General features: G+C 42.4%; 2 protein-coding genes and 1 pseudogene across 6 annotated transcripts in view; 2 read left to right on the top strand and 1 right to left on the bottom strand.

Moving 5' to 3' along the window:
* The window catches only part of Morc4 (MORC family CW-type zinc finger 4), a 102,690-nt gene that overhangs the window by 5,524 nt on the left and 69,422 nt on the right, over positions 1–27,744 (bottom strand). For 2 of the 4 annotated variants that reach the window (XM_087196717.1, XM_021241574.2), the window contains 2 exons: positions 22,891–22,987; positions 4,750–4,834 (listed from right to left, as the gene is read on the bottom strand). The exons of 1 other annotated variant lie outside the window; for it this stretch is intronic. In XM_087196717.1, the coding sequence (XP_087052843.1) occupies positions 4,750–4,834; positions 22,891–22,987 (182 nt within the window). The remainder of the gene's footprint in view (positions 1–4,749; positions 4,835–22,890; positions 22,988–27,744) is intronic. One more of the 4 variants, XM_087196719.1, reaches the window with a different exon arrangement.
* Positions 7,702–17,586, top strand: Cldn2 (claudin 2). 2 transcript variants are annotated; one of them, XM_004861467.4, is made up of 2 exons: positions 7,702–7,789; positions 14,836–17,586. In XM_004861467.4, exon 2 carries the CDS (start codon positions 15,014–15,016, stop codon positions 15,704–15,706), a length of 693 nt encoding a protein of 230 aa, XP_004861524.1. In that variant the 5' UTR covers positions 7,702–7,789; positions 14,836–15,013; the 3' UTR covers positions 15,707–17,586. The 2 variants fall into 2 exon arrangements, with proteins under 2 accessions (XP_004861524.1, XP_004861523.1); XM_004861466.4 differs by lacking the exon at positions 7,702–7,789 and adding an exon at positions 11,085–11,736.
* Positions 20,965–22,895, top strand: LOC101712565 (ribose-phosphate pyrophosphokinase 1-like; annotated as a pseudogene).

Raw genomic sequence — 27,744 nt, forward strand, 5'->3', positions numbered from 1 at the left:
GACTTTCCTCACATACTTCAACCAAAAACAATACATTGCAACAGCTTGCATGCCAGAGCTGATATGAGAATCTAGTTGCCTTTTATCCAGCCAGTTATTAATGAGATTTTAAAATATGAAATACAGTGTGACTTTTCTTGACACTGTTTGCTTTGGAAAATAGTTAGTTTTCAGAAATACGTTATTTATTATCACATAATGAATTTATAATTATGATGTTAAATTAATAAACAAATAGTTTTAAATGTGTCAATTTTAAGTCTGAATGTAAAATACCAGTAAGTATAACCTATGAAAATGGAAGCCCTTTGAAGACCTCAATAATTTTAACCAACATGTTTTATTTTAAAATTTACAAACATGTCTTTCTAACATTCTGTGTGACAAAATGTGGAAGGATGCATGAAATTCACTCTTTTCAGTGTACAACCATTAGACTTATTATGGCTTATAGTAATTGCAACAACCATTAGATTTCCAACACCCATAATTCCCTTGTGCCACATCATTGTAGTCATCCTTTTCCCCCTCCCCACCCCCAGCCAACTACTAATCTGTTCTCCATTCCTATGGCTTGGTCATTTTGAGAATATCATTTCAATAGAATCTTATTATAAGCAGACTTTGGAGTCTGGCTTCTCTCACCTAGCATAATGCATCTGACCCTCATTCATGTAGCTACTGGTATTACTAGCTGTAACTTTTTGTTGCTCGGTAGCATTCCATTGTGCAGACACAGCATAGTTTGTTTACCTATTTATAGCTGAAAGATTTTTTGATCATTTCACAAATAATTTTTAAGATTGTAAAGTAGTTCTGCAACCAAAAATTTTGAGACCCATTGACATAGACTGGTCTCCTCCCAGAATTCTCCTCTCTTTGAGATTACATGGACCAGTGCAACTTCAAAGTTTTAAAAAATGAAGGGGAACTGACATGTGATTGCTAAAATTTTATTTTTGTAATTAGGGACATTAAAATAATGCTACTTTTTATTTTACAAAAGAAAGTTTAACACCAACTATTCAAAGAATAAGCATAGAGCTGTAGATATTCCTTTACATTGAATACACTTTATATAATTTAGAAATCCCACTACATTGGCTATAGTTTCTGCCTACTGGTTATTCCTTCACCACTCCATACCTTCCTGCTTAAAAGTCTATGCTTTGATGCTTGAGAATCACTTGCTTCACACATCTCCTTCTAAACCTTTGTATCCATCTCCTCTCAAACTGTTATTCTCTCTTCACAGATGTCTTTGTGAATCCTTCTCTTGCTTCCCTTCCAGAACTCCTCTTCCCCACCCACCCTTTCCTTACAGAATCATCTTGCCTTTCCCTCCTCTTCTCCCAGAGTTCCCTCTTCCCAGAGAGCTTGGCTATGTCTTTTCTTATCACACTCTGTTCTCAGTTCAATTGCATCATTTCTATGGAGCACCTACTATATGCTAATCACCATATTTGACTAGAATAGAGTGATGAAAATGACAAATTGAAGCCAAGCCCTCTAAGCATTGGCACAGGGCAGTGGGGAAGAAGAAACAGGAACTACAACCCAGGATGATTGGCAGAAGGACTAACAAAGATACCAGCATACTTTGGAGCACAGATGAAGGACATAAAGATCAGAGAAGCAGTGCCTAAGGCTGAGACCCGAATGATAAGAAGTTTACCACACAAAGCCAGATGAGGGTGAGGTCAGGGTCCAGAAAGAGTTCCAGGTAAAGGAACTGAACTTATAAAGGCCTAGAGCTGAAGGGATGCAGGACAGGGTTGAGAAACATAAAGGAAGCTGGTGGGGAGTGTAATGAGGAGGAGAATAGCATGAAATATGCTGGGAGAGAGAGCTAGGTGGGGGCCAGAGAGTGCATAGCTACTGTGTGGAGAATGAACAAGAGTAGAAATAGAAAAGTTGAGAGACTGTTGCAGTGTCCAGGTCAGAGATAATAGCAATGGAGGTAGAAGTGGAAACCAGCAAAGGGATGAAAGGCTGTATTTTGGAGTAGAATTGGAAGGACTTACAGGTCAGATGAGATGGGGTGTAGAGGCTCACAGAAAGAGAAAAGAGTGAAATTAAGGCTCACTCTGGGATTTCTGGCTTAACAATTAGCTTTCTGAAGTAGAGAAGACTGATGGAAGGTTTGTTTTAGTTTAAAGGGTAATCAAGCATACAATGTTGGTCATATTACTTTTGGGATGTCTGTGAGCTACCTAAATGATGATGCCAGTACATAGAGGTTTGAGGTTCAGAGAAGTCTGGGTTGAAAATGACAATTTAGAAGCCATTAGATTATATAAAGTAATTGAAACCATGGAGGACACAGGAGTTCTCAGAGTAGGAATGCAGAATCAGAAGAGAAGAGGACTGAGGTTTGACTCCTGAGAAACACCTATATATGGGGGGTTTTTTGGTACCGGGGATCGAACTCGGGTCCTTTCGCTTGCGAGGAAGGCGGCGGAACCACTGAGCTAAATCCCCGGCCCAATATTTTTAAAGTATTTTTTATTTTTTAAATTTTTTTTGGTGCCGAGGATCGAACTCTGGTCCTTTCGCTTGCGAGGAAGGCGGCGGAACCACTGAGCTAAATCCCCGGCCCAGGTTTGTTTTTTTTTCCGGCCCAAGTATTTTTTAAAAATTTGCCAGGCTGGCGCGCCGCCCAAGGCTGGCTGAGGAGTCGGCGGCCATTTTGTTCTTCTCGTGGTTCCAGTAGGGGAGAGAAGGAGGAAGAGCAAGGAGTGGGGCGGTTGAGGGGACCTGCCACGGCTGCTCCCACCGCCGCCACCACCCACCTCTGTGCTCGTGGCATGGGAAAAAGGGGTGTGAGGGCCGGGGATTTAGCTCAGTGGTTCCGCCGCCTGCCTTGCAAGCTCAAGAACCCGAGTTCGATCCCCGGTAACAAAAAAAAGAAAAAGAAAAAGGGGTGTGAGTCCCAGGCGCGAGCCGGCGGCGGTGCCGCTGCGGGAGGGTTGGCGGTGGGGAGGCGATGGCGGATATAGATAAACTCAACATGGACAGCATTATCCAACGGCTGCTGGAAGTGAGAGGGTCCAAGCCAGCTGGACCAGGCCTGAACCTGTCCATTCAGAAAGCTTCAAATTATAGAAACAATACTGTTCTAGATGAGTGACCGATTATGCTTTCTTTATCCTGCAGTGAAGTTGAGGCTTATAAGTCAAAACAAAGGAAGTAACTTGCTGTCCACCAGTTTATACAGAATTCACAATATCTATGAATTTTTTAAAGTAAGATCTGTTAAAAAAAAAAAATCTGTTTCAACAGATGACCGTGTACAATACCATGCGGTGAAAAAGAATTCAGACTTATTAAATGACAAATTTGTTAAATCTTCTCAGTGTCTGTTTATCAGCACAATACACACAGGAAAACTGTTGATGGTATATTGAATAGATTTTAATGAATAAATTGCTCTGGAAACCACACACACAAAAAAAATTTGCCAGGCTTAGTGGTGCACACCTGTTATCCCAGCTACTCAGAGATTGAGACAGGAGGATTATAAATTAGAGGCCATTCTGGGTAACTTAGTAAGATTCTGTCTCAAAATAAAAAGGGGTTGGGTATGTAGCTCAGTGCTCCCTGGGCTCAATCCTTAGTAACACACATACACACACACACACACACACACACAACACACACACAAAGTTCTGCACCTAATATGTGCATATATTTGTGGGAAGTGGTGATATTTTAATACATGCATATAATGAAAAATGATTAGACCAGGAAAATTAGCATATCAATCACCTCAGATATACGTCCTTTCTTTGTGTTGAAACCACTCAAAATCCTCTCTACTACTTATTTTGAAATATTTAATTAATTGTAGTCTACCATAACTACCCTACTGTGTTATTAGAACATTAGAGGTTATTCCTTCTATCCAACTGCACCCCTATAGCCCTTAAACATCCTCTCTCCATTCTCCTCCACACAACCTTCCCAGGCTCTGGTAACTACTCTTCTTCTCTCTTTTTTTTTTTTTTTTTGGTACCATGGATCAAACTCAGGTCCTTGCACTTGCACAGCAGGTGGCGAAACCACTGAGCTAAATCCCCAGCCCTTTCTTCTACTTCTTCTCTCTACTTCTCTACTCACATTTTAGGATCTGACAGAGACGGAGGAGGAGCTAATAAAAAGGTAGAGAGCTAGAAAGAAACCCAGGGGGGTGCTGTATCACAGAAGCCAAGAGAACACGTTTCAAGCAGGGCAGTTCATTGAGGGTATTAAATGCTGCACAGAGGTGAGAGAAATTAAGGACTGAAAAGTGGCCATTGGATTTGGTGCAATAGGGTCATTGATGACCATGGCAAGAACTACTTATTTGATGGAACTGTCAGGCTGAAATCTCTCAGCTTCTCCCTGACGTAGACCCTAACTCCTTCCAGAGTCTTCTCATCTGTATAACTTTTCCCCTTGTCACATTTATTTTTTTCTTCTGGACTCCTATTTTCATAGCAGCATCTCCTCCTGCTCCTTCCAGACATGCTTTATATGGACCTCTTAGATTTTCTTCCTTAAAGATTCTTCTCCCACCTCTTTTAAAGCTCTCTTCCCTAACTCAGCACTTCCCAGGCCCTTCTTTTCTTCCCTTTGTTCTCTCACTACTCCTCTCCTTGCTAGATACTTCTTTTTTCAGGCTGCACTTCTTTCCACTCTTCTTTTGGATCCATCCCCATCCTCCACCTATCTAGGGTTACTGTATCTCAGCAGGGGAGTTGGTCTTACCAGACATTGTTAAGGAGTCTCCCAAGCTCAACACTGAGGAGGCATACACTTTGGCATGATTCCACCGGGATCTGACAGTGCTGACCTGTTTGAAACATTTGTCAGAATTTAGTCCTTGGGTGCCTGCCAATATGGTAACCACATCCTGCCAACACAGTGCCTTCATCTGCCCTGGCACCTGCCCCCTAAGATTCTGCCTTTTCCTATCCTCAACTACATAGAATTACTGTGAGATGATAAGGTGCCCCTCTACTACAAATTCTAATGTCTTTTATTCATCCAGCATTTTCTACTTGTCAAAATACTTTCCAATTCATTAGCTCAGCCTTGGAAAGTCAGCCAGGTGAAGCCTGGGGAAAAAAGATGGAAAGACTTGCCAAGGTCACAAAGCCAGTTACAGGATTAGTCTGGTATGTCCCAAGACTTTAGTCTTGTTTTCATACTCAAAGACCCTCGGGGCTGAGCTTATGCCTGCTGCTTTTTTTAGCCTGGCCCAGTCTGCCAAACAGGGAGCATCCTGGAGAGACCCCTGCTTAGGAGTCATGCTGGGATTCAGTGCCCCATTAGTTCCCGCAAGGCCACTGTGGAAAGGAGGAGGATTTCTGATTTGCTTCACTGAATTCACCCCTGGCAACAAATCTGTTTGTTTTTACATCACTTGAAAAGGGGAATCAAGCATATTGATTCAAAGTCAAACTCCAGAGCTAGCCAGGTTTGATGCGCAGGCCTGCCTCTCCTCTGTAGGAGCTAAAGGAGACAATATTATAGTCAGCTAAATTAGATAGAAATTAATATACAGTCAGAGAGGGACTGGGCTCTCAAGGAAGTCAGTACAAAAATAAAGACATCAGAAATGTGGCTGGAGGTGGATCTGAAGAAGGCCAGGCCTCAAGATAAAGATGCTATGTTCAGGCCTACATGCCTCTCTAAGAGATAAACAATAACTTGAGATTATATTGGAATTAGCACCACCTAGTCCAGTACATCTAGATAGGCATCAGTCGCCTAGGTGGGTGACCAGAGCATCTGGATCCATCCCTTTCCCAAAATCCCTTTGTTCTTTTCATGTGTACCCTTACTACATGACTCATTTCCCTATTTGATCAATATTAGCTAAGCAACTATACTTGTAATCCTATAGACTGATTGTAGATTGACTTACATTGTACCCACATTGTGACTTTGCTGTAAAAATTACCCCCTGACAAAGGGCCTGAGAGGTGACCCCATTTGGGACCCCTCCTGGAAATCCAGGAACTATTCTTTTTTTTTTTTTTTTTCTCTTCTTATGTCCAATAAAACTCTCCTAATTTCTTCCTTTGGTTCATGACTTCATTCTTTGATGTTGTGAGACCACAAACTCAGCACATTTGACATCTAACAGGTTGGGAGTTATAGTTCTCCTATATCAACAATGTATATGAAAACCCACAGCACAGTGCCTGGCACTGACAAAGTGTTCAATGAATAGTGGCCACTAGCCTTATCATTTTTACATAGGATTCCTTGGGAAGGAGTCAATGTGGAACACTGGAAAATTCACTAAACTAGATATCTAGATTGCATGTGTACATTTTACAATTCAACTTGAGATGTTGGGTAATTCATTCTTTCATCTCATTGAGCCTAAATTTTCTCACCTGGCATTAGTAATAGCTGCTCTACTTTTGTAATATGCCATATTAGCTTTTAAAGCATGCATATGCTTTGATCTAGTAATTCTGTGCCTAGGAATTTGTCAGTATTATGCACTAAGGTACAAGGTTTTAATAGTGAAAATATGAAGATAACAAAAATGTCTGTTAATGGTGAAAAAATCATATTTTATATTATAAAATGTAATGTAGCCATAAGAGAATGATGTAGCTCTGTTTTTTATTAACATGGGAACAGGTCCATGACACATTTTTTAGAAATGATAGAAGTTGGGCCAGAGATTTAGCTCAGTGGCGCTGTGCCTGCCTTGTAAGTGCAAGGTCCTGAGTTTGATCCCTGGTACCAAAAAAGAAAGAAAGAAATGATAGAAGTTATAGAATTGTAGGTATAGTGTGATTTTGTAACAACTTTGTAACAAATGTTTCTATTAATGTCTTCTATAGTACATCAAAATGTTCGCAGTGATTATCTCTGGCTTGTGGCATTACAAGGAGCTCTATTTTCTTCTTTATACTTTATTTTCCAAATTCTTTTTGATAGCATCTAGTATCTTTCTATTCAAAAAACAATTTTTTTTTTGTACTGAGGATCGAACTCAGGTCCTTGCCCTTGTGGAGTAGGCGGCAGAACCACTGAGCTAAATCCCCAGCCCTAAGAAAACAGGAAAGCTTTTCTTTCAATTTGGAGAGGAAATTCAATCACTGAACTACACAGAAATTTTGAGAAGCGTAAATGACATAGAATATGCTACTGCTATGTGTGGTACTGCCACCTTAGTCCCACCTTGTAGGAACTGCTTTATGAATCCACAGTCTAAATGTATGGTACCCATATTTGCCCTTACACATTGGGGTCAGCCTGAAGGGTGGAGTAGACCTGTAGGCTTGCTGAAGAGCCAACACGGGTGAAGAATCTGTGGAGCTGTAGGCACTAGCTCACGAAGGCTGTTTAGGAGGATTTTGTTCAGTTGGGCCTTAGGGTTGCTAGCCAGGGACTCCTAACAGAGCCCCCTTCTCTCACCTTCCTCCCAAAGCTGGAATGTTCTGAATTTCAACTTGAGCCAAATAACTGCCCCCCCCCCCCAGTTTCTCCTAGGTGCTCAGAGGTCAGCACACAAAGGCCCAGCTGGAGTTTTTGACAGGAAAAACACAAAACCCACCAAATTTTTTTTAAGTACCTCAATGTTCCCAGCCTCCAGGGGTTTAATTCTCATCTGTAATGAGGCTTGGATTTGCAGATGGATTTTGCAAAGCTGTGGTTAACCATTAGAAATCCTTTATCACCTTAGCTTATGACCCCTTGAACCTCACTCTCCTTTCTCAGAACCCTTTCCTCCCTCTCTAGGGGCATCTCCTCCTCCAAGGCTCTTCGAAAGAACAGCCCCGTAAGTACCTCAATACTGATTTAGTTGCTGCCTTTCAGATTCACCTAGGTGGGTGCTTTCTTTTCCCTAGTTGCTTGTCGATTAGAACATAGAATCAGGTTGAGCCACCTTGGGGTTGTTTTTGTTGTTGTTGTTGTTGTTGTTGTTGTTGTTTGGTACCAGGGATTGAACTTGGGACCTTGTGCTTGCCAGGCAGGTGGTGAAACCACTGAGCTAAATCCCCGGCCCCAACCTTGGGTTTCTGAATGAAGGGTATGGGAGAGAAAATTCCTATGGCACTTGTGTTGTTGGTATTTGTTTCCATAAAGCTGTCACAAAGGTTCTACTCATTGAAAGTACAGGACCAGAAGAAACACTCTTCAAATTAGATAATTTCTGGGTGGAACTTTTGGGACAAAAAGGCTGGGGTAAATATAGGAAGAAAAGACCAACACTTTACTCATCTAACTGTGGGAACTGAGGAGGACTGGATGCTTTAAAGCCCTCTTCAGCGTGAAGGCTCAGGAAAGCAGCAGAAAGGGGATTCCTAAGTGAAATCATAAAGTCCTCCTTTCAAGCCCTTAAATAACTCTCCAGGACTGGTAGACTGGTCTGCAAGTCTGTCAAAAATTTCTTGTGTGGACTGAGGCATTATTCTCAAGGGTCCTCCTCGAAAATGGAGTTAGAGCCAAAACGTTCACAGCATTTCTAGCTACAGATAGTAGGTGCTTTTTATTTTCTAAGTTCTGCCTTTCTGTGTTTTCCAGCATTCTAAACTGAGCCAATACCACAGAAAAAAATGAGCATGCTTTACTTAAATGACAAGACAAAAATGAACCTTTCTAAAAAGCAATTAGAAAATCTCTCAGTACATTTGCAATTCGCTGAACTGTTATCAATCAGCTGGTGCAGAAGGAAAGGTGAACTGTTCTGAGCACAAACTTTCCAGAAAATAGGTTCTCAAAGGAATGGCACAAACACTTGCTGGAGCCATTGGGAGTGAGGTACAGAGGGAGAAGAAAGTGTCTTAGATTCCTCTGAGAAGCTATGAGATCAAAGTGGTAGCGAAATGAAGCTGACAGAAAAGGGCTGTGGTGGCTTCCATCAGCTCCAGAAGATCACAGCAGGTCCTTCCTTGAGCTTGAGAACCCCAACTGTCCCATCCTACTCAGTCTCTTGAGAGTTCTGTAAAAGGAGCAGCATCATGTATAAGACTTTTGGAGTTAAAAAAAAAAAAGTGGGGAAAATATCAGGGCAAGTGCCCAGTAAGAAAGGGTTAAGTCAGGAGCTGCTGTCACTGTTGACCCTTCTAATCCTCTCCTGCAGTTTCAGTCCCTCCTCTAAGGAAGATTAGGTAAGGCTCTTAGTGGAACTTTCTTGTCCAGCCCTTTGGCCATGGAGTATGTTGGCATCATGCCCAGGAGACAAATTCAGCTGCCAAGGCCTAGAGTTCTGTTCCTCCAGAGCAGGCAGTGCTTGGCTTCTAGGAGGATCTCTCAAAGGGAGTTTTCTATTAAAGCTACCTGCTTCTATTAGCTGCTCTTCAGACTTCTATATTTGATAAGATGGCTTCCTGTCCTCATTACCTTATTTGAGAATTAAAAACTTAGAGATGAGCAAATGAAGGCCTAGAAAAGTGAGAGGAGTTGTACAATAGGTCCCAGGCAGAACCAAAACAAGAAATTAGAACTTTTGACATTCAGTCCAGGACCCATTATCTAAACCCTGTCTACCCTTGCCTCTACTGCTCATTAAACAAAAACAGAATCTAGCCCAGCTCACCACACAACTTCATACTTGCTATTTTGTCTACCTTGTTTTCCTGACCCTGGCTGAAGTTAGTCTTCAGGGAGCAATTTTTTCCATTTGAATAAGTTCTAACAACATGTTCTTCCTCCTCCCCCGCTATGCCAAACTAGACTCTAGAGTTACCAAGCCTCAGTAATGACATTTTATTGTTTTGGGGGGGGGGTTTTGGTACCAGGGATCGAACTCGGGACCTTGCGCTTGTGAGGCAGGTACCAGAACCACTGAGCTAAATCCCTGGCCCAATAATGACATTTTATTGATTCTGCCCTCCTTGTTCCCCCAAATACTCTCCTAACTAACTGGCTCTGAGGAGAAGCTCTCCTCTTGGGGATACTGTTGATTCCCATTCAAGCTTGGCTGGTCTGTTGCCATCCCAGGAAGGCTAAAGCAAAAGCTGTTGCTCTAGGAGGGAAGAGGGCTTTCCCATAAAAACCTTAAGGTAGCTCAGCACCTTTTACTGGAAGTACAGATATAGATAGAAGATACAACAGAAAAGCATTTAACCCATCTTGTGGTGTGGGGGTGGGGCTAAGGACACCTTTCTCTGTCTCTGTCTCTCTCTTTCTTCTGGGGATCAAACATATTCCCAACTGAGTTACATCCCCAGATCATTTATTTTTATTTTTATTTTTTTAGACAGCATCTCATTAAGTAATTAAGTTGCCCAGGCTGAGCTCAAATTTGCAATTCTCCTGCCTCTGCCTCCCATAGCGCTATAGTGCTGGGATTACAGGTGTGCACCACCACTTCCAGCCCCAAGGACAGTCTCAAGGAGAGGATGAGTCCTAAAGGATGACTAGCAACTAGCCAAACAAATGGTAGATGGTAGAACAGCATTCATAAGAACTTGGAGACAAAAAAGGGGCAAATTCCGATAAATACAAGTGCCCGGGTATGGCTGGACTCTGTGTGTGTGTGTGTGTGTGTGTGTGTGTGTGTGTGTGTGTGTGTTATAGAAGTAAAATGCATAAAGGTGGATGTTAACAGTGCAAGATGAAACTGGGAAGAAAAGCAGAGTCAGACAATGGACAGCTTTTCTGGTTTCCTCAGATAGGGAGATTGAACTTCATCCTGAAAGAAATTAAAGGCTCCTGAAGTTTTTGAAACATAGCAAAGGTGATAGTCATGATTTGATTTCAACATTAGAAGGATTCTTGATTACTGGAAGGATAATTGATTACAGGGATAGGGTGGAAGTAGAACTATAGAGACCAATTTGAGATGCCTATGTGATATCTAAATGGACAAGAGATGATGGTTCCATTGTCTGAACTAAGATTTGGGAAATGGAGATAGACGTGGATGGATTTGTGATTTATTTAGAATTTAGACCTGACAGGATTTCATAATGATTAGATGTCAAGAAAAGGGGAGGAATCAAGGGTGACTGGCTTGGGTTATTGTATGTCTAATGATCCATGGAAATAAGGAAATGAGATGGAGAACACGGTACGAGTAGTTTCAGGGTAAAGAGAGAAGAGGGCAGATGGTTTCAGTTTTACAACTGCTGAGTTTGAGGTGCCATTAACACATTCATTTGGGGCCACTCCAAATGCAGTTGACTATATAAACCTTGAGTTCAAAAGGGAGATCTGTAGCAGAGGTTTGGATTTAGAACTCATTGGCACAGAGATAGAGTGAACGAGATCACCCATGGAGATTGAAGAATAAGCAGAGCAGTCTAGATAAAACCCTTGGGGGAATAGTCAGATTTAAATAGTGGGCAGAAAAAGAGGAACGTGGGAGACCTAAAAGAATCATTTTGAGGGCTAGGAAAAACTGGGAGTGGTGCTACAGAAAACAAGGGAGAAGCAGTTGTATGAAGGAGAAGGACAGGTAAAATGACAGGGACAGGATCGTTGAGTGTTGGAATAGGAAATAATTGATAATCTTAGTCAGAACATTCTCAGTGGAGGGCTAATAGAAAATACCAGATTGTAAAGGGCTGAGAAGTGAGTGGAATAATAAAGAACTAGAAACAGCAATAGTAAATGGCTTTTTTAAGGATCTTGGATGCAAAAGAGAATTTACTTAAGAAAGAGTAGTAAATACTTTAAGTGGTCATCAAGAGGATGCATACCGGGGAGAAGTAGAAGGATTTCCATGTAGCACTGAAGGTCTTACCAACATGCACAGTCATGATCCTGATAAATGCCTAGGTAAGTAGTAAAAAATCCTACGCTGGGAAAGGACTTAGTATCACAACTGATAAGTGACAGAGATCATCAAGTATTTATTGGCTGTTGCTCTTCATTGCTTTGCATGAACATTGGCATAATCATATCTAACACTGAATAGTGTTGATTATCAACCATGGGCCTGATATTCCAGAGACACAACTAAAGTTTCATATATTTTTCACTCTCAAACTGTTTAGAATTTAATTGAGACGGCAAGCCATTCAATAAGTTACTATATATGCATATATGTATGTATACCAATACACACATAAAATTGCTTTCTGTCTGTTTCTCCCTCTCCCTCTTTATTTAATTCCTTCTACCTCTGATTACTTCATCTCAAACTTCTTTCTAATATTAGGTAGCACTTTGGTAATTCTTACACTGAAATGTCATTGACTCATTGAGAAAACCTTTTTTATAGTTATGTGGAGCCCCTCAAACCTCTTTACCACTCTTATTCATTCATTAAAAAGATATTTTTGTACTTGAGAGGCTGAGGTAGGAAGATCCCAAGTTGGAGGCCAGCCTGGGTGACTTAATGACTTAGTGAGACCCTGTCTGAAAATATGATGAAAAAGGGGCTGGAAAAAGAAAATATTTTTGAACACTTGCTCTGAGTAAAGCACTGTGTGCATAAGATACAGAAAAATAAAATATAGACCCTGCCCTCAAGTTGCTCACAGACTAGCAGAAAATAAGAGTGTACACAGGAAACTGTAATATAGTGCAAAAAGTGATACTTCTACCTCAGTTTCCTCATCTACTGTATAGCAGGGATCATTAGTGCCTACCACAAAAAATGAGATAATAAATGAATTAACATATGTAAAGTGCTTATAATGGTCAAAAATGAAACCCTATATAGGTGTTGCTATTGTGGAGATGATGATGATGATGATGGAAATAAAGAAATATCAGATACTGTAAGAACATAGAAGAGGGGCACTTGGCCTAGTCTAGAATAAGAGACTTTTGAGCTGAGTCTTAAAGAATGAGAAAAAAGCTAAGCAGAAGAAGAATGCAGGATATTCCATGTAGAACAGCCTGTACTAAGATTTGCAAAAAAAAAAAAAAAATGATTGAAGACATAGGGGTAATATAGTATACTATAGTATAGTAAAAGTAGAGAATATGAGGAAGGGAATGGCATGAGGTGAAGTTTGGGAGGTAATGGAGTGCAAACAAGTTTGGACCTTATCCTTTGACAAATGGGGAACTATTAGAATATCTTACTTAGGGTAGTGATTTGATCAGATATATGAAAAGATCTCCTTGGCAACAGTGTGGAGAATGAATTAGAAGAGGCGAAATTGAAGTGCAAGGTCCTGGGTTCGATCCCTGGTACAAAAAAAAAAAAAAAAAAAGAGGCAAGATTGGAAGTAAGACCAGTTAAGAAGCTGTTGCTTCCAAGTGAGAGAGAATGATGAAGCCCTATGCTTGGAAGTAGCAATGGAGACGTAAAAACTTGAGCCATGGATTTGAGGTATATTAAAGAGATGTAACTAGTGGAACATAGTAACAAACAATAGGATGCAGGAGATAAGCACAAGAAAGGTGTCGAGGATCACTCCTGGGAATTTGGTCTGGTGTAAGGGGGAGACAGAGATATCATTCAGGGACCATGGGGAACCCAGGGAAGAATTGCTTGGGAAAAAATACAGTGGGGGAGGTGATGTGTTCTCTTGTAGACATGTCAAATTCAAGGTGCCTATGAGATTTCCATGTGGATTTAGTTATTTATTTATTTATTGGTTTTTTGAACAGAGTCTCAGTATATAATTCAGGCTGATCTTGAACTTACTATGTAGCCCAGGCTGGCTTCAAACTTGCAACAACCCTGTCTCAAACTCCCAAGAGCAGGCATGCACCACCACACCTGGCTTCCATATGGAAATTTTGACTAGAGGATTCCTTTGACAGTCTTGAAGGTCAGAAGTTTCTTTAAGAGAAATTCAGATTTGGGTGTGTCAGTAGATGCATAATAGATTTACAGGGGTGAATGTGTTTGCTCAGTGACACAATGTTGATTCAGGAAAGAATGGATTTCTGAGGAGCACTCCAATTTAAGATATGAGAGGGAAAGAAAAATTTTGAAGAAGACTAAAAATGAAACAGATTCAGATTGTAGTGGGTTAAAAAATTAGTCAGCTGGAGGATCTTGTAGAAGACGGGCAGGAGGAAGTATACGTGACTTTTACCATTCTGAACCTTGAAAAGAGTGAGGATTCACTGAACACTGAAATCCTGTACAGTTCTGAGATTCCAAAGGATTGCTCAGGTAACTGCTTCTAACAAAGCCCTGTATTCTAAAGCAGCTTCCCTTTCCCCTGTCCACTTTAGTGCTCCTAACAGAGAGTTCAGAAAACTTCAGGGACCACCCCTAGGACTTGGAACAGCCTTTCTCTTAAGTCCTCTCAAATCATCTGAGAGGCTGATGATGGGGGCATGCATTAAGAGATCACATAGAAAATACCTGGTGTGTATACATGTAGGGGTCTTACAGAGAGGGATTTGAGCAGGATTGGAATGCCTGAGCTCTCAGAGTGTGGACAAAATATTTGTTGTCTGCCCCAATCTGCCCTGGAGTGGATTTTTGACATGGGCAAGACGATCCAGAGCTAAACCACTACCCTCTGAGCCCGTGAAGATTAAAGTGGCCCCTAACAAGCTGGAGTCCAAGACTATAGTCTAGGACCTGTTCCTCCTGATCCAGTCCCCTGGAGTTTGGCCTCAGTCTGCAATTGAGGGGCCTCATGGCACTGTTGCTTGGCAATGCATTAAACAGCAGACCTTGGAGACTAGCAGTGGAGTTGACACAACCATAACTGCCACTGCCATCACTACCTTCTCGGAAAGCAGCCACCTGTCTGGCCTCTGCCTTTGTCTGACTGCCAACCTAAGGCATGTGCCTACGCAGAAGATGATGACATTCTGGCTCCACTTTCAAAGTTTTTTTTTTTCCTTTCTCATGTGTTATTTTTAAAGATAACAAAGGTCAAAAGGCATCCAGCATTTTCTGGTTTCTCATAAGCTTCTGGTCAATATTTAATCTGGTTTATGGATTTTTTTTTTTAGGTTTTCTGGATGCCTTCTTGAGCCTGCTTGTGGCCACCCACAGAGACGTAAGGAGGAGAGAAATCAGCCTGGCAAACACTATGAAATGAGGGATTAGAGGCTGGGATCCAAGGAGCAAGAGCCACAGCCAGAAGAAGAGGGAACAAGCCCTGAAGACACATCAACTGAGAGGCCTGCCATGGTCTCTCTTGGCATCCAACTTGTGGGCTACATCCTAGGCCTTCTGGGACTGTTGGGCACAGTGATTGCCATGCTGCTCCCCAGCTGGCGAACAAGTTCTTATGTTGGTGCCAGCATTGTGACAGCTGTTGGCTTCTCCAAGGGTCTCTGGATGGAATGTGCTACACACAGCACAGGCATCACCCAGTGTGACATCTACAGCACCCTTCTAGGGTTGCCTGCTGACATCCGGGCTGCCCAGGCCCTGATGGTGACTTCCAGTGCAATCTCCTCACTGGCCTGCATTATTTCTGTGGTGGGAATGAGATGCACAGTCTTTTGCCAGGAATCCCGAGCCAAAGACAGAGTGGCAGTAGTGGGTGCAGTCTTCTTCATTCTCGGAGGCCTCTTGGGCTTCATCCCTGTTGTCTGGAATCTTCATGGGATCTTGCGGGACTTTTACTCACCACTGGTGCCTGACAGCATGAAATATGAGATTGGAGAAGCTATTTACTTGGGCATTATTTCCTCTCTGTTCTCCCTGGTAGCTGGAATTATCCTCTGCTTTTCCTGCTCATCCCAAAGAAATCGTGCCAACTACTATGATGGCTACCAGGCCCAGCCTCTTGCCACTAGGAGCTCTCCAAAGCCTGGTCAACCATCCAAAGCCAAGAGTGAGTTCAACTCCTACAGCCTGACAGGGTATGTGTGAAGAACCAGGGGCCAGAGCTGGGGGTGGGTGTTGGCTGGGTCTGTGAAAACCAGTGGACAGCACCCCCAGGGCCACGGGTGAGGGACATTGCCACTGGATTATGTCAGAAGGTGCTGCTGAGCATAGACTGACTTTGGCCATTGGATCAAGCAAAGGCAGAAGCAGGAGCTGGTATGACAGCATCCAGGTTGAATTTTTAAGGACACTTGCCAAACCAGCTTTTCTATTTCTCTCACCTTGCCTCCATACCTCCATGCCCTGAGTTCTCAACCTTAAATTCCAAACCCCACCCCCTACCTTGGGCCAGATCCCAGAGGCTCCCTCCTGTCCTTTGGTTTGCCTAGGACTCCATTCCAAAACCCACTAATCACATCCCACTGACTGTGGGATGAAGACTGTCCTTCTAGCTGAGGTTGGCTCATAGCTCTTTGTTGGGGGAAAAGGAGTGGTGGTTTATATGGGCATGGGTCTAACTTCCTTCTCAAACCTCCCTCCAAAGAGACTGATTGGTCAGTAATAGGCCCCAGAGTCTCTATCCCACTCTTGCTGACTCCGGGTTGTCTAGAGTGGTTTGTATATGAACTGAAAGAAATCTATATTGCAGTACCCAGAGAACAGAAACTGGGTGCAGTATGGGAGGAAAGGAAGGAAGCCTGGGACCACAAAAGACCAAAACCATTTCCCAAGGCACTTTCCAGGATTTCCTCACATTAGTGGGGCAGGAATCAAGCCCACAGCTAGAGGAAAGCACAAGGAAAGAAGATGTGGCAAGTTCAAGGCAGCAGCAGACTCTGACTTCACTGAGGAACTGCCTCAGAAGGGGCAGTTTCAACTTTCACTGAAGCCTCTGCCTTCCTCTGTGGTGCCCGACCTTGCCTTCTATCTAACCCACAGGCTAAGGGCCTTAGACAATGGTTTCCTTAGGAACAATAAATCAGTTTTTCTAGAACTTGACCTTGGCTCGGGATGACAACACAGGAGCTGTGGGGGACTGAGAAAGATATTATTGTTTGACCTTGGTCAAGAAAGAGTATGAACTTTTGTATCTAAGAAGCTGGGTAGACAATGTGGTGGCTCTGGCAGGTGTTTCTACTGTGCCAAAGAGAGGCAGCCCATTGGGGAATCTTCAGGCCTAATGGAAAATCAGCTCAAAAAGCAACACCCTGAGTCCCTTGTCACCCTTCATATTTCCCATCCATTAGAAGACATTCCACAGATTATCCAAGGGCTCCAATGTGAACATCTATGCCCATGGTGCTGTGTCCATGATCTGAGCAATGGTAACTGAGCTGCTGCCTGGGATTACAGATGACGAAAGTAGAAAATGGTTCCTGGGCAGACAGTTCCACCTCCAAGATCTGAAAAATGCTCCATTTCCCTTGGAATAGGAGTGCAGATCATAAACATTTGTCCTCATCAGCCTAATATGATCAGCTTCTGAAAAAATCCAGTACATCTTCCCAAATGTCAGTGCCAGCAGAAGGGGGACGTTCATGATCTCTAACATGCCTTTCGTGTTTCCACCATCGTGCCTATATGCAAACTATTCTCCCATCTAGAAACCCTTTCCCCTTAGCCAAGTCGTCCCCATACTTGGAGAACTTACTCAGCACCACCTCTTCCACTGAGCCTTCTCTGACCATTCTGTCCCTCTCTTACCCCTCCCTCCTCCAAGCCTCAAAGTAAAAATTGTTTCTTTATGCTTATCATTCGAAATTTTTGTGGACAATTCTATGTATGTGTGCATATGTCTGACCTCAAAAACACAATGTAAACATTGGAGGGCAGGGGCCATGTTACACCTCTCTGTATACCCCAGACTATCTGTAACAGTGCTGAGCACACAATAGGTGATCAATAAACACTTGTTGATTGAGTAACTGTTTTATTGATTAAGACAGGGCACGTATGACTGGAAGAAATTGGGCTAAGAGGAGGGAAGATGGAAGCTGGACTTTCTCATTACGGGCTGAAAAGAAAATTCCAGATTTTATGGAAACATAACAATACCCCTCACCAAGGAAACTAACCTCTTCATCTTGCCCAGGGCTCTTCCCTTTTCAGAATAATTGCTTCATTGAAGTTATTTACTAAATGGTTATGCTCTTATTCCTTTCATTTGCTGAACCACCATTATGAGGGAGGTGAGATAGATATGACCATCTCCATTTGGGAGATGAGAAAACTAAAGTTCACACAAGTACAGTGATTTTCCTAGAGCCATACAGCTGGTGTTAGTTACAGCCCCTGATTCCTAAAATAGGACCCTGCTGATCCAAAAATATTCTTAGCCAATAGGAAGAGCCTACAGATATTCCCAAGCAGCTTAAAGAAGATACTTTGTAGCCAGCAAGGTAACAAAAGAGACATGCAGGCTCTTGTGGTCTCCCATGACAGTGATGGGGGAAAACAGGCATTCATTGAGTGTACCACTTGGAACTGTCCCCTCTTGCCATGATAGCCAACTGGCCAACTCACCAGGGAGATGCTAGGTTTACATTTCAATAAGACACAGCACCTTAGTTCCAATTTTCCTGATTCTGGAAGTGTGGGAGTGTGGAAGAGCAATGAATTGATTTCCCTGGGAATTAACAAAGTCTAATTCATAAGGTTGTTAACTAGAACAATACTGAGAGTAACAGGACCTTACAGGAGACAGCTTAATCAGCCCCTGAACTTAGGAGGCCTCAGCATGTAAGACCCTGTTTTAACAGACACTACTCTTGCACTTCTGATGTGAGGCTTTTTTGGTGCAGAGATTAGAATCCCAGTGCCCAAGCCCATTTAGAAGGAATGGCAACAGGAAGGAACACGGTGTATGTGTGTTGGGGGACTCTATGGAGAAAAGCTTAACAAGAAGTCATGTCTCAGGGCTGGGAATTTAGCTCAGGGGTTCCTGCGCCTGCCTTGCAAGCGCAAGGTCCCGAGTTCGATCCCCAGTACCAAAGAAAAAAAAAAACTCACAAAAAAAAGAAGTCATGTCTCTGGTCTGACACCTGGAACCTCAGAGTGATGATTGAGGGGGGCCACTGGAGGTTAAAAGACAGGGTTCCTTTGCTGACTCTGCTGTGCTAAGTGGGCAGGAGTCTGATATGGGCTCTGATAATCCACCGTCCAGCAGTCAAAACACTTTCACATCTACCAACTTTATCTTCTAAATACCTCAATGAAGTTCAGTGAAGTAGGTCCTTATAGAAGACAAAATGGAGGACAGAGAGGTGAATAAAATCCCTCAAGTTACAGTGTCAGAGTCTGAAATAAACTTGGAAACTCTTCACGTGGCAATGTGGGTTTGGAGCTCAGGGTGAAGACCTGTGGCTCTTCAAACTCCAGAAAACTCCCTGTCCCTGTCTGCCACTGCAGTAGAAGGGCTTGTGAGGGAAATGGAGCACAGAGCTTCCCTTTTCTTAGGGTGAGGCTAGCCTGAGGGTTCCTTCGACCTTTGTTAATATAGGAAACTTCAATGCAAGGAATGAGAAGTTCATGCTCAACTAGAAAAACCAGGGCAGACTTGACAAAGAGCTACTGATCCCTTTGGCTGGTTGAGCAAGAAAAGTCTTGCTCTAAGTTTACTCAAAATCTTCCTGAGTCTGGGTCCAAGTTGAATAGCCTCCAGCTCCCCCGATTACCTTCCATCATAAAATAATTTAGATTAACCATAGACCTAGGGGATACTGAAAGGCCATTGTGTTAAGGCCCTCACATCCTGGCTCTGACCCTTGCGCAAGGGTACATGTTTCTGTCCTCTTTCATTCCTCTGATAATAGTGTGACTCATGTTTTCTCCATCATGGGGCCCCAGTGACCCACCGCTACATGATCATTAATGGAATTGGGGAGACCTAAACTGACTTCTTAGCATAAAGGCCAGCTCCAACTTTCTGAGAGATCTTCATCCAGCCAAATATTACCAGCCATCTAGGCAGCCAGCCAGCCCACCCACACTAACTGAACACTTACTCTATGTCAGGCAATGTGCTAAGAGCCATGAGGATGACAAGGGAGAACAATGTAAAGTCTGCCTTGGAGGAATTGACAGATGATCTAGGGGAGAAAAGCCATGCACACCTACTGTGTTATAAGGCAGAATAGACTGTCCCATGAAAGACAGGGAAAATGTGACCTAAGATAGAGGAACCAGTAGCTGAGAAAAATATTTGTCTACATCCTCTTAATGGCCAATCCATACAAAACGAGGGCCTGGCACCACTTGAGCTTTGTGGGAAAGGATGTCAAAAGAAACTGCTTTCAAGGGCCGGGGATTTAACTCAGTGGCACCACACCTGCCTCTCAAGTGCAAGGTCCTGAGTTTGATCCCCGGTACCCAAAAACAAAACAAAACAAAAAAACTGCTTTCAGCAGCTGAAGTACTATGGAAAATTAAGGAAGAGTGAAAAGCAGTGTTATGGAGGAAACAGGGATACACCATACAGCTAAGCCATCACTCTTCTGAGTTTGTCTCACAGAACCCCTAGGGAGCTTTAAGAGAGAGTGACCCTGAGGCTCAGTCGCTCTTCTCTTTTTTTCCCCCCTTTGGGAAGTTGTTTAGAAATTGCTGGACCAGCAGAGTCTTTTGGCTCTGAACTAGATGAGAAACACAGGTGTGAAAGAAAGAAAAGAGTGATGGCCTCTAACACCAAGAAAGTCTTATTTGCCTTTCTGAAATTGCAGGAAGGCAAATCAGGCCTTGCAGGGTCAACTGTTCTCTCTCACTCAGCCCCAGGCACATGGGCAGGGGATTCTTTCCTGCCTATAGTTGCCCACTCTAGGACATAGAGGCCCCAGGTTGGGCAGTGCCTGTGCTCCTCCTCAGCTGGCTGAAGCTGGCCTTCACCCAGCCTTGTCTCCCTGCTCAAGTGGCTCATGGCTTTGATGAGAAATTTTGTTATCTTACAAGTGAAAGGAACCTTAAACAGGAAGTCCAACAGGTTATCTCTCTCTCTTTTGCCCTAAGTGTACCTCTCACTATATGCTGTGATGTGATCACTGATGAAAGATTAACAAGTTGTTGCCAGGCACAGTGATACAGAGGCTATAAACTAACTACCTCCTCCTACTCACAGCCCACCATTTTTCTGGGCATTTCCTAGTTAACTCTCACCTACAATTTCCTGCCCTAGGCCTCATTGCTCCAGAAGACAAGCAGGACTGTCTTAAGGGCTTGACAAAGCAGGCGGCCACCATATAAGTATATCATTAGGTCCCTTTTAGGAAAGAGCACCTGCTTTCCTGTCATCCCTGGAGTTCTATTCCTCCAGAATGACACCCTCACCATTTCACAAATCACCTCCTCTGATGGCTTTGAAGAATGTTCTGGTTGCAAAACAATCATGCCCCAAGGAGGTAATACTGACAATATTCATATGCTTTTAAAAAGATAGTAGGGAGTGTGATAGGATATGATATTAGATGACAAATAAGTACCAGTCGAGCAGTAAACAACCCAGCATGTAAGTGGTACCTCCTGTTTCCAACAGCACGTTTGGTATCTGATGTCTGAGAAGGTTTTGTGGGGGTTGCTGTGGAGGGGACCAGTTACCCTAAATGTACAAAGAGAAAGTACTCCTTGCAGCTTCTTTGCCTGAGTTTGTTTCTGGAATTATCCAGCAGGATGCAAGAAGATGGATTAGCATCTCCTACAAAGGATATATGAAGATAACGTGAAGGCCCTACTCTTTTGGCTTAAAAGCACTGAAGGCCTTGATTTTAAACTCAAGTATAGAGGATGGCAGAGTAGCAATGTGAAACAGATAGTATTGATTGCCTGGGCTGATTTCAGTTCCTGTCTCTACAGCAGCCATGATCGCTGCGCGAAGAGCACCTAGGGTAGTTGCTCAAGATCCCAAATATCAAAATCTTCAGTGGCAGCTCCCACCACAATATATCTTAGAAGATTATTGACTGCTAAAGCCTGCAGCTAGGCAAGTTGATAACTAAGAAATTTAGCAACCAGAAAACCTGTGTGGAAACTGGTGAAAGTGTACTGTGGAGAAGATATCTACATTGTTCAGAGTGGTTGTGGTGAAATCAATGACAATTTAATGGACAATTTGATACTGATTAATGCCTGCAAGATTGCCTCAGCCAGCCAGGTTACTGCAGTCATCCTGTGCTTCCCTTATGCCCAGCAGGATAAGAAGGATGAGCTGGGCTTTAATCTCAGACAAATTTGTTGCAAATATGCTATCTGTAGCAGGTGCAAACTATATTATCACTATGGATCTACATGCTTCTCAAATTTAGGGCTTTTAAAAAAATATCTAAATGGATAATTTGGCCAGGCATGGTGGTGCACACCTGTAGTCTCAGCACTTGGAAGGCCGAAGCAGGAGGATCACTATGAGTTCGAGGCCAGCCTGAACTACATAGAGAGACCCTGTCTCAATCAATCAATCAATCAACAATGTGTAGGGCCGGGGATTTAGCTCAGTGGTTCCAGCACCCGCTTTGCAAGCGGAAGGTCCCGAGTTCAATCCCCGGTACCAGAATAAATAAATAAATAAATAATAAACAATGTGTATGCAGAGCCAGCTATCCTGAAGTGTATTAGGGAGAATATCTTTGAGTGGTGGAGCTATGCTATTGTCTCATGTTTCATCTGATGCTGGTAGAGCCAAGATAGATGCCTCCATAGCAGACCGGTTGAATGCGGACTTTGCCTTGATTCACAAAGAAGGCGGCCAATGAAATGGACTGCATGGTGCTAGTGGGGGATGTGAAAGACAGAGTGGCTATTCTTGTGGATGACATGGCTGACACTTGTGGCACAATCTGCCATGCAGCTGACAAACTTCTCTCAGCTGGAGCTACCAGAGTTTATGCCATCTTGACTCATAGACTTTTTCTGGCCCAGCCATTTCTCACATTAACAACGCATGCTTAGGCCCGGGGATTTAGCTCAGTGGTGCCACTGCCTCCCTAGCAAGCTCAAGGTCCTGAGTTCGATCCCGGTACCAAAACAAAACAAACCAAACAATGTATGCTTCGAAGTAGTAGTAGTCACTAATGTCATATCTCAGGAGAACCAGATGAAGTAATATTCCAAAGTAGAAATGATCAACATGTTCATGATCTTTGCAGAACCCATCAGGAGAACTTACAATGGGGAATGTATTTCCTACCTGTTCAGTCATGTCCCTTTATAGCAGAATAATTTCTGAAGCTTTTAAAACAAAATCAACCTACCTCTTGTTTTCCCTTGGTATTCGATGACAAATTTGGAAGACCCAGCTTGCTCCAGTGTAGCTTTTCACATCCCACATTAGGCACATTAGAGTTTATCCTAAATTAGAGAAAGACAGATTGAGACTGACTGCTGGGATTTTCTACCTGCATTATCTCATTCTGCCTTCCTTGATAATTTTGTGAGTCTTGAAGCTTTGACTAGAGCTCAGCTGCTGCAAAATTTCAAACTTTTGAGGTTTGTTTGAAACTTGAGTTTATTGAAACATTTAGGGTTGTTTGAATGTGATTATGGAAGCTCAGACTCCTTTGCATGTGAATACTTCAGAGGTGTTCTTTGTTCAGAACAACTAGCAACTGAGCCCACCCAGGTGTGACAAGTTCTCTAAATTCTAAAGTACAGAAACTCCTGTAAGGCAAGAGTAGGCAGCTCAGCTTGAGCAGCTCCTGGCTGGGATTGTGAAGGTGGGGAAGGGGATAATACAGTCCAGCAAATCTTTCTTGGGAGGAAAAAGCCTGACCCATCATCTGCTTGTCTATATAGCTTGGATTCTCCTTCTACCTATTCCTTTCTATTTGGCTTTACCTACAGCCACTTCGACCTTCTGACCAAATATCCCCTTGGGCCCAAATGACTTGCTTTCTGCTTTGTCATCGCTAACATTCACATTAGATAATTTGCTGTGCTTTAATCTTCCTTAGCCTGCCAGCACCATGGTAGTAGGTTTTAGCTGGTATCATATAGTGCCTTTTGATTAATTTAAGCATTTACTTTTCATCTTCCTTCCTTGGATCAATTTGGCCTCTCATAATCTGAGATTTCTGTTAAAAAGATTGATGGTACTGTCTCTTGTAGAGGAAACTAATAAAGTGTGTATGACTTTGGGCCTATGTCATATGTCCACTGATTTCTCTGCTGAAGGTTTAGTTTAGATGTCTTGCTGTCCAGTGATGGCTCATATTTTTTGGTTTCCAAATTATTTTAGCTACCTTATTAATCAAGAGAAAATAAGATAGTTTTATTCAAATGTAACACTTTAAGATATCTAGGGTATTCCCAGAACTAGACATAGTCTAATTCTGTGCAATATATCTGAATTATAAAATGTATAATGCCTGCTATTTTTTAATTTGTTTTGTTTTTCTTTTGAGACAGAGTCTCACTATGTAGTTCAGGCTGGCCTTGAACTCACCATGTAGCCCATGCTGGCCTAGAACTCACAGTAATCCTGACACAGCCTCCCAAGTGCTGGGATCACAGGTGTGCACCAGTACATCTGGCTACCTGCTGGATCTCTGATTCTTCTGGTGGCCAAAATTAGGTATTTGCTTATGGAAAGTAGTTTACATAATTTATTCATTTTGAACCAACTTTGCCAGGTATAATTTCCCTTCACCAGAGTGCTTGAATTATAGGCATGTGCCACCATGCTGAACTTCAAAACAGATTTTATTTAGAAAAGCTGAAATTAAATGCCAAACATGTCAGAAGGGAAATTATATCTGGCAAAGTTGGTTCAAAATGACCTGAGATTTCTATTAAAAAGATTGATATTACTGTTTCTTATAGAGGAAACTAATGAAGTATGTTTGTGAAAAAAATAACTCTAGTATATTTTCTGGTAAGAGAAGCACATTCATCCGCAGATCAGCCATTAACCCCAGAATCTGCACTAGTTTCTCAGTTTAGCCCTTAAAGGAGCCAGAAAAGAAGATGAGTCCATTGAGCCCGGTTTGGTGGCACACACCTGTAATCCTAGCACTCGCCTATAATCCCAGCTCTCCAGGCTGAGCCAGGAGGATTGCTGTGAGCTTGAGGCCAGCCTGAACTACAGAGTAAAACCCTGTTTCAAAAAAAAAAGTCTGATGGATTTAAAAAATAATATAGCTGTATATTTTCTTTATTAATATCTACTTGTATTAAAATAAAACATTTAAAAATAAAAACCTGGAAAAAATAGTATAGTAATTCAGAGACAATACACACTGTAATTTGGGAAGCAGGGGACTTCTCTAAGTAACATACGCACACTTCCGCTAAATAATTAAACAGCTTGAAAGATGGACACAAGGTAGAGATCAAGAAAAAGGCAGAAGGATGATAAAGGTGGTGCCATCCTGCTATTGGCAATTCTAGAGGCATCTCATATGGTTAATTTTACTCCTCTATGTGTAATAATAAACCAATATGTTCTCAAGTGTCACTTTCTCACTCCCCAAGAGACTTGCCCAACTCAGCATTGTCTGAGAAAGGGGTGTTCAAAGGAGCTAGTGAGAACACCCACGGACAGGGGCCAGTAAGTCCAAGACCTCCTGGAGTGTAAGAATAGGATCTTGATGACTGTTTTGATATCAGGAAAGCTGCCAAGCAACAGCAGTGAGTGAGAAACCCCATTAAGAGGAAATGAATTTCCACATTGTTTGGAGGGACATTTGTTACATAAGTGAACAATTTTCTGATCACAGGGCAGTTAAACATTGTGTGGGATTGTAGAATGCCCTTCTTTGGAGATTCCTATTACTGTGGGCTGGCTTTAGCATTTTTCTAGCAAAAGAAAAAGATTCATTGACTGGTGTAATTGGCACAGAGCTTAGACTTTGAAGCCAAACAGACCTGAGTTTGGATTTTGCTTTGGAACAGTGGGAAAGCCACTTCAGTTCTCCATATTTTAATTTCCTCATCTGGAAAATGAGTATGATACTTGTCTGTCAGTATGATTGTGGCATACAGTAAGTTCTAACAAATTATTAACTGTTATTATCTAAGAATACTGGTGACCTAAACAGTCATGTCACTCATACCAAAATGGGGGGGGGGGCAGGGGGCAGAATTTACAGGATGTTTCGGTAAGAGGCATGGGAAGGGTTTAGGGTGCACTGAGTGGAGTGCGAGACATACTAATTTGGAACTGGGAATCTTTATGTGTTTTTGGTAGTGGAAATCTGTAGTCTTGGCTTGGTGGTCCATTCACAGGGGAAATCCTAATTACAGGTGAAAAGGTAGTCTATTCAGAGGTGAAAGAGGACCATTTGCAGGTAAAATAGGAATAGCAGAGTCCTTTTGCAGGTGAAAGAGAACTGTCTAAGATTTTGTGTTCTGTGAGATTAAAAACAATTAAACTGAAAAAAAAAATTAAACTGGGTTTGTGTCCTGAAGCTACAGTTTTCATTTTTAAAATTAGGATTTTCCTTTCTGTCTAGTTTTTATTTCTTCTATGCTACCTCAAAAACGTCTCAAGATTTCCCCCCAGTCTAAATACCCTGAAGCCCTCAGATAGACTTTTACTCATAAGATTCTATGAATAGAAGCCAGGGGAAAAACAGATGAGAAATTGAAAAGAGATGGTGATGGCTCCTTCATTCAGCTCTGTAAGAATCTGGGGGTGGAAGAGAATCATGACTTCCCAGGTCCCATGTTTAGAGAAAAGCTCAGTCCAGGAGAACTGCAGATTGGGAATAACTTCCTAAATTTAACCATTGGGGAAATTTCAACCATCATTTAAAAAAATTTATAGCCCCCAAGAGCACCATTATTAAGCAAATTCAGCATAGCTGATTTCTTGCCAGCATCAACAAGTCCTTGGTTCATTCTGTTCCTTGTGCTCCAAATTGGATAATTTCCTCTTTCTCAAGCCCTCATGTGTGCTCCCTTATTTACTCCCCACTGTCTTGTTGGCACAGGAAATATGTATCTATCTATAATATTGTGACTCTGTTTATACTATTCCCTATAACTGGAAAATTCTTCCCTGACATTGAGGCAGTAGATTAGGGTGTGGTAGACTGGCTAAGAAAGTGGGTGTGATGTGTTAAATGCAAAGTTCCCAGACACATGCACAGAACAGTTCCCATGTGGTCAAGGTTTGTGATAAGTATGGCCTAGACCTGACACCATCCTGAAGAGTGGGAAATACAAAGTTGCCACTGAGCTCTGGGCTACTGTGTTCTTTTAACAGTAATCTACTCTCATGCTGCAGAGTGTACTCCTTTTTCTACTTTTTCTTGGCCCAAATTCGCTCTGCAAAGCATGTTTCTTTTCCAACCTTTAATATATAAAACCTTGCTACTGTTTGCATTTGTCTTGACCAATTCTTTGTTCAAGACATGAAGAACCTAGAAACCACCTCTAAAGGAGACTCCAGCCCCCCCAAACCTGGTAACATATTTAGCAGAGCCAGCCAGGAGGTAAGTCCCTTTTGATCTCTCTCTCTAAAATCTATGGCCAAGAAAGTTTTCTTTGTTGTTTCCCTCTCTCTCTCTCCCTAGGTTGGAAAACTCAGAAAGCTTTCTCATGGTACAACGAACAGTTTCCTAGTGTGTTCCATCATGTGGGAAGAAGGAGGGGAAGTGTATGGCCTCTGTGTTTTTCCCAGCTGGTAAAGGGACCATAGGTCCGGTTCAAGTTTATCTCCCCTTTTCTTTCTTCTCTGTTTTTGGTCAGTCACTGTGAATACAAGTCAGTAAAGAGCAGCCAGAGAGCTTGTTAATAACCCAGTCACAGAACAGACCATTCAAGTTCCATGTGTTCGACCCAGAGTTTAGTATGCCTTTTTCTCCTCACATTTCTGTTCTCTACGATACTTTGCTCAGCTTTTTCACTCTTTCGGAAAAATTAGCTATTTGGAATTTGGTCTCCTGCTTAAATTGATGACCCCTTTTTGTGCACAAAGTCTCATCTGCACTTTCCTCCTACATGGAGTTCTTAGTGAGCTGCTTTCATCCAAGTCCACCTTTCTGCCATGACTGAGAGCCGCTTTGGTTCATCATGTCTGTTAATCGCATGAGTCAGCCATTTTGGTTCCTCCTGTAGGTCAGCCACAGGGATTCATCCATGTTTGTTTATCGGCCATTTTATTT

This window comes from Heterocephalus glaber, unplaced genomic scaffold, assembly GCF_053883595.1.
Source record: "Heterocephalus glaber isolate CG9 unplaced genomic scaffold, H.glaber_assembly_v1.0 deba00001613, whole genome shotgun sequence".
NCBI lineage: Eukaryota > Metazoa > Chordata > Mammalia > Rodentia > Bathyergidae > Heterocephalus > Heterocephalus glaber.